General features: G+C 34.6%; 1 protein-coding gene across 1 annotated transcript; it reads right to left on the bottom strand.

Annotated features, from left to right (window-relative positions):
- Positions 1 to 1,912: 1,912 nt before the first annotated feature.
- On the bottom strand, positions 1,913 to 12,133 carry LOC121969743 (putative HVA22-like protein g). The gene is made up of 7 exons (XM_042519975.1): positions 11,984 to 12,133; positions 11,727 to 11,796; positions 11,520 to 11,618; positions 11,360 to 11,416; positions 11,211 to 11,274; positions 10,914 to 11,132; positions 1,913 to 2,636 (listed from the first exon to the last, which is right to left on the bottom strand). The coding sequence occupies exons 2-7, from the start codon at positions 11,756 to 11,758 to the stop codon at positions 2,217 to 2,219; spliced, it is 891 nt and encodes a 296-aa protein (XP_042375909.1). The 5' UTR covers positions 11,759 to 11,796; positions 11,984 to 12,133; the 3' UTR covers positions 1,913 to 2,216.
- Between the last annotated feature and the right edge of the window lie 1,516 nt (positions 12,134 to 13,649).

Here is a 13,649-nt window from a genome sequence, read left to right as displayed (position 1 = left end):
CTCTTCGCATTCTCTCCTCTTCTCTCCTCATCCTTTTCTTTTCGATGATACTTCTATGCTTTCCTATTAAATAATATATGTGGAATAACGGTTGCCAAAAGAATTTAAAGTGAAACAACAATAACTATAAATGATGAAAATAAATATTAAAAAAAGTAAAAATTATGAGTTTAACCTCTTTTACTGTTGTATTTGACCATCCAAAGAAACATGATAATATGGTCTAGTGACTAACACATGAGGTGAGGTCTGAGGTTCGAATCTCGGTAGAGTTGAGATAAATATTTCCTTTATGTGCTAGTCACTATTCCAAAGGTTAGTAACCGCCCGTGATTTATCTCCTTCGTATTGGCATTGGGACGGGTTAGCGGGGACACTGGAGGTGAGCGTATTCGTCTGAAGTTAATTTTTAATGAATACAAAATATCTTCTTGGATGTCTGATCTTCTTCATATAAAGGATCATTGTGTTAACATAAAATATTTTATATGATTTACCTATCTATATTTTATCGGGATTAACGATACTGAACTATTTGTAATGAGTAATATTCTTTGCTCCAATGATAAACATGGGTCATTCATTAGTATTTATTTTATGTGATGATAAGTATAATAATTAATAGATTTATCTCTTAAATAAATGATGACAATTTAATTATTATAATTAAATATAAATAATAGTATCATCTAAAGAATGTCAATATTTAGAATGTATTAATTAAATGTTGGAATGTAACTAACTTGGAAGTGGAATGACATTGCTTATGAAAAAAAAAAACGAATTTTGATTGCTATGATGCCCGAAATGGAATTGCTTTATCAGTTTCAAGGTAATTAAGCAATAAACCTAAACAAAGTATAAGAGAAGCATAACCTCAAAAAGTGCTTGTGAAGAAGGAAAACCCTAGGCATAGAACTCTTAACATTTTGCACTAGCATTTAATGAATTGTTCATAGTATCGAGCTGTTTCTCTTGGAGATTACATATTTAAACTTGTCGAGCGCTAGAGAGAATTTTATCAAGCAATAGTTGGAATTACAAGAATCATAGAAACACAATGGGCAATAGGTAGGCCCTAGGCTATCGTGTAGTGTGTAGTGGTAGGATGCTCATGTAGTCTCCCAAGTATTTCCTCCAGTGGGATCACAAATCTGGGATGTTGGGCTACTGAGTCTCATGTTGCAAGCACTTTCGAATTTTTTCTGATAGTTGGTAGAAAATTTTTATAGGATCAGACCGATCATCTATAAGATTAGTCAGTTCGAACAGAATAGTTGATGTTAAAAAAGGACAATAAATTAAGACTATTGACGAAATTTAGTAACAATAAAACAAAAGATGATAAACAAAAGATGATTTTGTTCATTCAGGACCTCCCTCATCATTAGTCCCGTAAGAAAATGAAGGGAGATAAATCACAATATTAAACGATCTCTAAGATGGGAAGGCATTTAATCTTCAAGAAAATAAATCCCATGAGAATCAATCCTTACCCAATTGAAATCCCATGAGAATCAATCCTTACCCAATTGAGCAACTTTGCCATTCAAGTACCAACTCGCCTATATGTAGGGGCGAACATGGGGAGGCAAATTTTTTAAGCAAGGTTGGCAAAGGGTTTAGAAGTTTTAGTAGATCCAAAGTGGCGTAAAGTGTAAATTTGACAAAATACAAGGAGAAGTGTAAATTTGAAAAAATACAAGGATTGCTCTTTTGATCGTAAATTTTATAAACTGAGGGGCAACCTTTTAAATTTTGATCATTTTTATTGATATAGCTGAACTAAAAAAAACCCAACATTTTATCAAATTAAATAGGAATTTAAATTCACAATACTATTCAAAATATTTAAAGTCTAGCGTAAGAAATTCTCAAGGAATTAAATTCTGATTCATTCACAATTTCTCTATTACCACACAAGAGATACTAATTAATTCAAAGTTCGATTCCCTACAGCTATTTTCTTCGGCCATACATTTCAATCAGAAAATTCATTTCCAGATTTCATTCTTTCCTACAATCTTCAGAGAATCATGAACTTGTTCAAATGCAGTTACTAACCATCTGACATTAAAACAATCAACGAGAAGTTTCCAGTTCCAACAAGCAGTCTAACAAGGTTTCGAGAGTTATTTACAATCTCATCTGAGATTGTCTCAAAATCGTCCCAGTCAAATGAATTCCCAATGTTAATGTGAAATCAAGCTATACTTCTAGCAAGCAGATGAACCAGAAGTAGCAGCTCGATTTCTCAACCTAGCACGAGTCACACGTATAGCCCCCTCTATAGGTGTCTCTTCAACAGGACTCTGATCTTGCTTTTCTTTTTCATTGCCATTTTGTTTGGCAATTGCAACCTGTTGTGTTTCCTTTTCACCTATGGCTACTTGAAGGGTAGTAGTTTCGGTGTTTGATTGACTCAATGATGATGGAACTTTGGCAGTTGCCTCTGACGGATGAGGAATATCTGTCTTTACTGGTTCCTGACGTTGGATTCTGGTGGGGCTGGATGATACTCTGCTGGGTTGCTTAGCTTGCTCCGCTGGCTCACCAGCACTAGCTGATGTTGATTTTGTTCGAGGAATTTGTTGAGACAGTGCCTGTCCCAGTGCTATCTTTTCTGTCTGTGATCGCTGCAAAACGCAATACGATAGAGGCTCATTCAGTTATGATCAGATGATCAATTGTGCATGTGCAATTTAAATCAACAGAGATTTTAAGCTGCATAATCTAACTGAAAATCCAGGATTAAATTAGATCAAGCATTCAATTAATTGTTTAGCAGCTTTACATCTATCAAGTACACACCTTTTCCAATTGTTCAAGACTAGCTTTTGATTTTTATGGCCTATAACCATGTAAAAAAAGAATGGCCAACACACTACAAATTTTACTGTTGAGGAAGTAACAAATTTAGTTACTGCAGAGAAGCACTTAAACATTTCCCCGAAAAAGCATGTGGCCCATCTTATAATTTAATGTATACTACAACTAATATGATAACTCCAAATTTTACTCATCTTAATATGCCTGTAGCATTGACCTAATTATTAAGGATATAAATATGTATAAATTAATCTCTTTCCTAATGCCTCAATCTTTTAGAATGAACAGCTAGTCAACTTTAACATAGACCTCTTTTGGTTTGTAAAAATTTTATATTTCAAAATTTGCATTTTTTAAAAAAAATAAAAAATTAGAAAGAAAAAACTAATTATTTATTGCACCATTCACCTCTACTAAATTTAAACACGTCAACAAAATCAATGCTAAATATTCATTATCCATCTCTTTTTAGCTTTTAAATTTTATGTTCTAAAAAACACACAAAAAACAGACAAAATTTTCTGAAGCAAACAAGGCCTAGGTTTTCTGTTCTCTCTGCCTGGATGTGCAGTTCGATTCCACTCAAACTGCACAATTGTTTCCTCCAAGACCTGAAAAGTCCACCCTAACTATCTAGAAGATATTGATGATATTTACATTTAGGTTTATAACAGTATTCACCTTGCAAGATAAAGAGAAAGCTGTATAGAAAGACTCTGATGCTCAACTTTGTTAGGGCTATGCTGGGGCCCTTTATAGGTTCATGAGCCATTAAAGCTCTTGTCCTCATTCTCCATCAAAGGTGGAATTAGGAGATTGTTTTAATAGATGGTTCACTTTTTTTTGCGGTGATAAAATTTGTTTTTCCCTATCCAATTAGAAACTTTGTGACAACTGATTTGTCCTATGCATCGACTCACAGTTGTCCAAGCAATGACTTGTTTGAGCTAGACTTGCATTGTAACTCGAACTAGTGGCAAAGCCCCACCTCCAAACAGCTGAAAGATAAGGTGGATATCAGGATTGATGACATGACCTCAGTAGGAACATAAAGGTGATTAGAGAATGAGGATGCATGCTTAGATGTACGGATACAAACTCACGCTTATTGGATGGATGCAATTGTGAAAATAGACTATTATAGCTGTTTGACCTATGCAGTTTTGGTTAATGACCTAGTCAAGAAAACCTCCAAACCACCTAAAGTATCCAAGATAATGCAGGGTTTCAGGTAGGGACAAGAGAAGCAACGTTGAATATGAGAAAAAAAAAAGAGCAAATCCAACTAAAAAAGGGATGTATTAAGTAAAAGGTGATACAATGGAGAGGACGATAAAAAGATTAATATAGAAGTCGTCCATTGCAGGGAAAAAGTATGATTAGAAGAAGTGACCATGATTAGATCAGAGAATACCTTGCTAACCTCCAAGAACTCTAAACCCACTCAAGCATACTGTTCACTATGATAACTCCGTTTGCATGCTGATTTTATGAATCTAAAGAGAGAAGAAAACTGGGATTCAACCTATATTAATTGGACTAAAGTATGATCATCCAACAACTGTTTATAATCCGGGAATAATGGTGGTTCGGCATTCAACTCAGAGTGGTCATAACAGATGTCAAGTGTTTGACATGAGTAAAGAAGGATAGATGAACTTAAATATGTCATTCATCATGCATGAATTGGAATCTTTTAAGAATTCAATTTTAAATTTGTCATTCCTAGGGTAATAGCCACACATTTTTGATGGCCAAAACTTATGGTTGTTAATTATACAGATTATAATCCAATCTCTTTCCTAACAACTTAAGCTTTAATATAAGTTGTCAGCCATTTAACTTTAACATGGTGCCAAAGCATAGACTCCTGTTCAATTCCCTTTAGTGTCAATAATATGTCCCCTACTAAGATGAATCTATGTGTTGGACTTGTGCTAGTTCAATTCGTCCACTCACACGTGGGAGTGTTAGGAATATAAAGTATAGAACCATATTTTTCCTAACAAATCGAACTTTTCAAAATAAGCGATTAGCTAACAATGATGCTCATGGAGTCAATATCCCTTCTATTGGTTGAATACCAGTTCAGGCTGTTCTATATGATTTTCATTGATTTATGTACCATCAAAAGTATAGCGGAAATGAAATTGAGATCCTGACTACTATAGCTCTATTAAGAACAAAATAACCTGAACGTCTATATGATTTCAGAAGTGTGGGATTAAAATAAGCCTGCTAAAAGTTTTTTTAGTTGTGTTCATTCAGAGATAATAAAGAGGGCATAAAGTGACAAACCACAATGACAAATGAGTGCAAAACCATAGGACTGAATGAGATTAATCATACTTCCAAGTTTCACTATTTATGGCCCAAACTTTGAAAAATCTGGCAGACTGTTTAAAGCATTCCACCACTAACTTAAAATATTCAACAGAAAAGATCAGCAATCCATATAAATGGTTTGGTGTAATTCACAGGGGAAGCAAAAGACCTGCAAAATATAAACAAAGCCATCTAAACAGGGGAAGCAAAAGAGGAAATGAAATTGTAGCGTTAAGAAAGGTGGAAGCTCTGGCAAGGTTTTGCTCGCCCACTTCTTCATCAGTGGAGATGATAAAGCCTTATTGAAGTAGGGTGAGGTCTAACTACAATTAGGCTTCATGCCACACCAAGCAAGCAGAGGGGCAAGATAAGTGAATTATATAGGGCAAAAAACAAAAGGTCCCTTTTTATTAGAATCATGACAAATGTGTCCCTTTTCCATTTATCATCAAAACAATGCTCCATCCGGTCTCAGCTCATTTTTGTTCCTGAAAATACTCTTGTTCGGCACTATTGTAGTAGCTATGATTCATAGCTGTTACAACATAGACAATTCAAGTATAGTCAACATTAGTAAAACTATATTGTAGCAACTATAATTTAGTGCTACTACAATATGGACACTTGATCTCTAATCAACACTGATGATCATTATATTGTAGCAGCTACAAATCGTAGCTTCTACAACATACACTTATCTCGAGTTAACATTATGTAGTAGCAGCTATGAAATCATAGTTCTGCTACACAGTTGTAACAATTATAAGATTTAGCTGCTACAATTGTGTAGCTGTAGCAACTACATAATACTAGCTGCTACAATTGTGTAGTTGTAGCAGTTATGTAATTTTAGCTGCTACAACTATGAAGCGCTAAAACAAGGGTATTTTTGAGAATAAAAATGGGCTAAGGCGATACGAAACATTATTTTGATAATAAATGAAAAAGGAGTGCCCTCTTGAGGATTCCATTAAAAGATAGGCCCTTTTTGATTTTTGTTCAATTATATATAATATGTAGTAAGGGAAGCCTTGAAGCAATGATAAAGTTATTGTCATGTGACCTTGTGATATTCGAGTTGTGAAAATAACCTCTTACAAAGCAGGGTGAAGTTGCATTCAATAGATCGTTCGACCCTTCCCCTGACCAACATTGGCGGGAGCTTCGTGCATCAGGCTGCCCTTTTATGTATAATATGTCAGCTTACCAAAAAGTCCAACAACAAGTGTACTTTAACTAAATTTACATGTTATGCACAGAGACTAAGTTGTTATAAAGTTTTAGAAGATTGAATGCACTTAGGCAATTATGGTTGAGCTAGATTTAACGTTACATGAAAATTCCTAGTTAATTGTTCATGTCCTGATGATGTTTGTATCTAGTTAAAGTTATTCAACTCTTATATTGCCTTTGCTATCTTTTGCATGAGCATTCCTCAGGTTTCATTTTCACATAGAGCTGGTGCTCCTAAACTTGTATGTTGTGATGCAGTACAACGGAAGGATAAAACCATGATCCTCATCTAGAGGAAATTTGACGATTCTCACTCAAAGATAAGGAAATTACAAATTTTATTAACTCCAAACTTTTCTATTATATGGGTGCCTGACCACTTCTTATAGTTTGATAATATGACTTAATCTAGTCCCCTCGGGATGGACAATTGGCTAGCGCATGGTGGTTTTGCCACCATGAGGTCAGGGGTCAAATCCTGACTAGTAGCTAGGTGCCTACCCTCCCCCATGCTATTCAACTACCAAGGCTAGCAGTCACCCGTGATTTACCTTTTCCGTGTTGGCTTGAGAACGGGAGGTGCTAGGGTGAGCGAATCGTCTTTTTGCCACCGTAATATGACCTATTCTTTATAAAATAATAGACTTTTTAAATAAAACCCTAATATCCTAATAAAAACATTTCTAAAAAAACTAATAACTTTTTTAAAAGTTCCAACTAATTATAAAAATTAATGACATAAATTTTAATAAAACCTTAATTATCTTAATAAAACTTGATTGACTCTTTCAAAAAGTTTTAAAAAATTATAAAAATTAATGACTTAGAACGAAATTCTTGACTGTATTATTCTCTTCAACTGAAGAGAACTTGACTCTATCAAATAAGAAGGTAGAGCAGTTCTAAAGCCGAGGCATTTTTTTAGTAGAGTCAAGAGTTATTGATTTATTTCTTCCATCATTTCATTTTTTATGCCACTGTGTTTCCTTACTTGGTCATGTGTGTGGGAAGACGAAATAGTTGTGAAGAGGAGGTGCCTTTTTAGCCAAATTCAGCCGTTAGTTTATTTCATTAATTATTGCCTTTTTAAGGCCAATATGATTCTATGTTTGCATTATTCTCCTCCATTGAGGAGGACTTGACTCTTGGCGAATTGTTGACTTTTCTTCTTAAATCGTCTTTTTTTTGAGTATATGGAACAATATCTTTGATAACTCGGGCTAGTAGGATGAGAATGTTGAGTCATTAATGAGTGTAGGAGTCAACACTAACGGTATGCGACTTATAGGCAATTCAACAAATAATGAGAAAGGCTTAAATGTTCCCCAATATATAGTAAGTCCTCAATGTTGAAAATTAAAATAATATTTAAATGACATATGCATTAGTACTATTTTTTCTCATAAGTTGGAAGGGATCAAAAGAGGGGTCATGAAGCTTTTTTGAGGAGTTTTTAAGGAAACTTGAGGTGAATGTGGAACAAGCATATAGTCCCCTACATTATGTTCCTTAAATCTACGATGTGTATTACGTTGAAATTTATAAGCCTCATTACTCGATGCAACATTTCTCCTAACATCAACACAGGTCTGTCTATTGTGCTTAGTAAAACTCTACTGATTGAGATAAATAAAAAATAATAGGTAAGGGAGACAGATTAATAGGTTGACAAGCTTTCAACTGGATTTTGAATGTATTATGATCAGTAGATTGGCTTATCGAGTTGTTGTGAGAGAATTCAATAAGTGGTAGGTTAGACAATTGAGATCTGAGGATCAGATCTTTGGTGCTGTTGGTCATATGCATATGTGGGGATGTATAAGGTAACTTTGTGCAAGTTATGTTCTCGAGTTTCATAAGGCCTAATTTAATGTTGTGGGTCACTAATGATACCATCTATTTTTTTTTTTTTCAAATGTGCATTGTATGAGAAGATGGCAGAGTTGTTTCAAAGGTTGGGTCGCTTTAGTGAGAGGATTAGGTTTGGGCTATGTTTTGCTGTTGTGTTTTCCTAATCACTTCTGTATTTGTTTTTGTTCACTTGATGACAGAACTAAGATGAGACAGGCTAAGCGGCTTGTTAGATTGTGGTGGCGTTTTACTTGTTGAGGAGTCTAATGAATGCATATAAAGGGGTTTCACAAAGTGCTCAATCTCTTTAGCCTTTTTGGCAAGTCTCTTCAATTAAAGTTGGGGCAAATAATTTTAGTTGTCTTTGAATCTTAGGTCTCAGTCCTTAAATGGAGTGAATATGGGTTTCACTAGGGTCTAATTTGAGATTTACAAAGTATTCGTGAGTTTTCAAATTTGCCTAGAATCTACGCTTATGTTTGATTAGTTTATATTTTGATCCACATATTGTACTGTTATTTTCTAAAGTACGGTGGAACATATTTTCTATATAGAATTCATTTTATATCTACCCAATGTGTGATTGATTCTTCCTCATTTGCAATATCTTGATCTTGAATACTCTGCACATATGTCTTCGTCGAATCTACGAGTTAAAATTTTGCAAATCACACTCGTTCAATTTCAATCATACTGTACAGTAATCCTCAACCTCAGCAATCCAATCGAGAAATGCATTTGGATTTAGCCAACCATCAAAATTAGGGACATTTAGTTTGATTCGGCGGGTAATATCTTTTTCTGGTCTAATTTCAAATTTAGGTCTAGGTCTAAAACTTAGGTTGTGTTTAAGAGCCCTGAAAATGGTCTATTTTGTCAATGACCAATTGAAAGATACGTGGGTGATTGTTGAGCTATGTGTGATATGTGATTTGCAAGCTTGGGACTCGTGTCCTTTACCAGTTTGTTATGAGTTTTAAACTGTTTTAGGTCTTCCACTCTAAATCGATGGGTTTTAAGCTTGGCTTCCAAAAGTAATCTAGTATGCACCTCTTTGATAGTGAGGTTTTTATTATAAACTTGAGATGCACAGTAGTTTAAGAAAATAAGTAGGAAATTAAATGAACGTTGATGAAACAAGTAGAAATAAAACAATCAAGAAATAATGTCAAAATAGATAGGTAACAAAATGATAATAAAATAGACTGGAATAATGAGAAAATTAGATAATGCACAAGAAGTAACTATCCTACTCAATTAAACAATAATAATTTTCAAAGAAGGAACAATGTTACCTAATTGACGTGAGCCTTCTTGTAAAGAATTTGCACTTTGAAGTTCACAGGAAAGCTCTCTCTACTTGTGATCTCCTATTTTATAGGCGGTGGTTGTCATGAGAAAACAAAAATGATGAAAGTGATGGTGATTGAAAGGTGATGATGAATGATGATGACATGCGAAGATGATAATAGGCACGGGGAACTGGTTAGAACACAAGAATGGATAAGAATTAGGAATTAATATTGGTGGTGGAATAAAACGGTAAAAGATGGAGATAACAATAAATGTGTAAAGGGTGGTGGAAGAAATATCTACTGATCATGAGAGAAGAAAATCTCAATAAAAGTGATGATGGAGAATATGAAGCAGAACACTACTCAATGATAAGGCATTAGTAGCCAAAAAAAAAAAAGGAATAAATGATTGTGCAAAGGAGGAATAGGGCGTAGTGAATAATAATAACAATAAATGAAAGTATGATAGCAATGGAGATGATGATTGTGGGGGAAAGAAAAGTAATGGTGGGAAGAAATAATAATGGTAAGAGGGATGGGAAGGTGTTGAACACTGAATTAGGAATTCGGTTCCATAGCAAAGCGGAAGGATAAAGATATAATCGTCACCTAGAGGAAAGTTATCAATTCTCACCCGAATAAAAAATTTAAAAATTGTATTGCCTCTAAGCTTTTTATTATATGAGATACATTGCCTTTTTATAGTTTGATAATGAGTTATTCTGTATAAAATAACAGACTTTTTTAAATAAAACCTTAATTATCCAAATAAAAACCTTAATTATTCAAATAAAAACCTAATATTTTTTTTTAAAAAACTAAATAACTTTTTTAAAAGTTCCTAATTATAAAAATTAACGACTTAGATAACTTTTAATAAAACCCTAATTATCCTAATAAAATTTGACTGACTCTTCAAAAAATTTAACAAATTAAAAAATCAACGACTTTGACAACTTTTAATAAAATTTAATTTTTGAATTGTCTATTTTTCTTCTACATATCAACCATTCCCCAAGGGGGTACATTGACATCATATGAGTGAAACAAGAATACAAAAAGTGCAGCACTATCCAATAATACTGGTTCCTTAGAATTATAATGGTAAAGGGTACAATTATTCATTAATAGCACTTTCGTTGAGACTATAATTTTCTCCATTTTATCAAAATATTCACTAGCAAAAGCAAATATGAACACCCTAACAATACAAGGTCAACTACTTGCACCAGTTACTATAGGAATTTGTATGCAATAAAGACAAACTAGTTCTTTAAAGAAATTGAATGCTATCTCTGATGAGGTTTGCATTACACTTGAGACAGAATAGAAATCAGGAAGGAAAAGAAAAAAAATTTATCTAGATTGATTAATTAGTACCTCAACAGGACAAGCCTTGGATGGCTGTGAGGCTGATTGTGATGTGGCATACTGTAGGATCTCAAAAAACCTTGTCTGGCCATAGTTTGCAACCTTCTGAAAGTAAAGGATGGCAAAATCCCCAACCCTTGTTCTCAGCTCAAGTAAGTTTTGATCTATCTCTTTCTCATGCTTTGACATGTATGGTTGAAAGAAGGTTTCATAAATATATGTTGTCCCCTGCTCATGATTGAAATTTTATTCTCCTCCAAATTGTCCGCAAAATAAAACATGCAATGTAGCAGTTCTGGGATATACCTTTGTTCTAGGACACCAAAGATACACAAAGAATGCCAACTTTGCTTCACCATACATAGGTATCCTTGAAAAATGGGAGACGAGATTCATCATATAGAACCACAAGACTGAGAAGTAAGTGTAAGAAAAGGGGTTATAAAAGATCATACCATGAAATAAAATTGTCCCCCACTCTTTCAAGAACAGTCAGAACAGCAACTAAAATCCTACAAATAGATCATAAATTTCTTATTTAGCTTGAGAACTTATAAATGACTAAAAAAAACCAGCACCTGATCACCCTTCACATAACAAGCAACATGAACACACCAGTACTGGCACCAAAAAAGAAGCTGCTCTATGTCCGGCTTGTTTAACTCTACGATCTTGAAGCATTCGTAAGCGGGGTATGCATATCCAAGAATCAACCTGTCAACAGAAATTAACAGCGGGCAGTCAAAACGTGCCATTTTCCCTCGAATTTGTTCAGCAGCAGAAATGTGAAATCTTCACAAGCACCCAAAGCTAATTACTCACGCAAGACTTCTGTTGACGAGACTCCCGATCATTCTGAAACGGTGAAGGAAGCAACTAACACTCCTTCGCCCTATCGAGCAACCCCAAGCTTAAAAGAAGTAGGGAAAGCAAAAGGAAACATGCAAATAAGTGTAAATTGCAGGCATTGATTAATTCCAAGATCAAGCATAAAGATTAGTGGACAAGCCAGCAAGACGAGAAGTAAGAACATAACAAGTACGATCAGAGAAGATCCAAAAAGCGAAAAATCAGAGCACCTAAAGCGAGTGATCGACAGAAAGGAGAGTCCAACTGATGCGGAAGGCTCGGGATCGATGGAGGCGAAGAAAAGGAGTGACGGCGGTCCTAGCAGGCTTCGCTTGGTGTGCTCCCTACATTAATGCTCTCTTGCACGCTCGCAACGGATCGATCACGGAGGACTATTGAGGAAGACGAGGATAGATGGGCTGTCGGTTATGGGTTATTACGGGCCGGCACGATTGGAAACTATTGGGACCCGGCCCAAATCCAAGCGTTGACCGAGTCCCCTTCCGGCCACTGGAGCCGCCAGGGAATCTGTACGGACGCCAGATTTATTTGTGGTTACGTAATTAGAAAGAGAACGAAGATAAGACGCAGCGGTAGGTGGAACGCTTTACACTTTGCCCTTTATCGCTTTCGGTTAATGTTTTAAAATAAATGAATTAAAATCGGTGGTCACCACGAATCATCTGATTTCTCGAATCATACATAACGAAGCTGAATATTGCAAATCAATATTAAAATGATATTGAACCTTCAAAACCAACATCACTGTTTTCGAACCCAGCAATATACTGATGTTAAACTTTGAAAATCATCAGTAAAATGGTGTTGAAGCTTCAAAATCAGCACTATAATATTCTAATTTATCGAACCAACAATGCAATGATACAACTTTGAAAATTAACACTAAATATTGAATCTTCAAAACCAACACCACATAGTTTTGATTTATCCAACCACAATACCGGAGGGTTGGTAAATAACTCTTTTGTTACATTTAAACGGTGAAGGCTCTTGGTTAGTTGAAATTGATTGTTATTATCTCACTATGACTTGTTCACCATGTGTATCATTTTCCATTTTAGTGCACAAAAGTAATTGAACAGTGGGGGTATGATCTTTCACCATCTCAATTGTCAGCACATTAGTAGACACAACAGATGAAACCTATATTCTTTTCCCACTAAGACTAGCAATCAATGACGGTAAAAAAGTGAGTCCAAAATGAACTTGTTGAGTATGAATCCATAAACTAGGGATCTCTTCAAAACAGAATCTTACTCTTTGATTTACATTCTCTTATACATTCATCATCTAAAAAGGTTGCATTTGTACTTATAAAATATTGTTTTATCCCAAGGACTATAAAAGTAATATCTGCTCGTTCCTTTTGGATAAACTACATAGTTGCATGCCTCTCATTTTGGTTCTGTCTTATCTATTTTGCCCTTAAGCATGTATATGCAAACATCCTCATATTTGAGTATGTCTTAGATTAGACTTATATCATTCTACAACTCTAAGTGTGTTTAAAGATATATTTAGAAGTGACAAAGTATATTGCAATTTATAAGTCGTATCCCTGAAAGATGTACTGATAGTGAAGAAGCCCAGCATAGATCTAATCATATCCAATAAAATCTTGCTTCTCCTTTCTAAGATATCATTTTATTGATGAGTATATGGTGCACTCAGTTAGGATAAAATCTTATTCTCTAAAGGTTCCGTTTTGATACGGTCAGAGTATTTTAATACTCTTAATTGCTTTTTCACTTTGCTTCTAAATTCCTCAAACTTTTCAAGGGTTTTAGATTTGCAAGTCACTAAGAACCATCATTAAATTTCATTTTCAATTAATATGTTTTTCTACAACTAGTTGATTTTTAATCACAATATTAG

Source organism: Zingiber officinale, chromosome 4A, assembly GCF_018446385.1.
Source record: "Zingiber officinale cultivar Zhangliang chromosome 4A, Zo_v1.1, whole genome shotgun sequence".
In the NCBI taxonomy this organism is placed as follows: domain Eukaryota; kingdom Viridiplantae; phylum Streptophyta; class Magnoliopsida; order Zingiberales; family Zingiberaceae; genus Zingiber; species Zingiber officinale.
Note: the sequence above shows the minus strand (reverse complement) of the source record. Positions and strands in the feature narration are given on the sequence as shown.

Bases quoted from the DNA above. Each gene is read 5' to 3' on its own strand.
- LOC121969743 (XM_042519975.1), bottom strand. From the start codon at position 11,758: ATGATCGGGAGTCTCGTCAACAGAAGTCTTGC. The intron at 11,619-11,726 runs GTGAGTAATTAG...TTCTGTTGACAG, and splicing joins CTCGTCAACAGAAGTCTTGC to GTTGATTCTTGGATATGCAT. The intron at 11,417-11,519 runs GTGTGTTCATGT...ATCTATTTGTAG, and splicing joins CTTTTTTGGTGCCAGTACTG to GATTTTAGTTGCTGTTCTGA.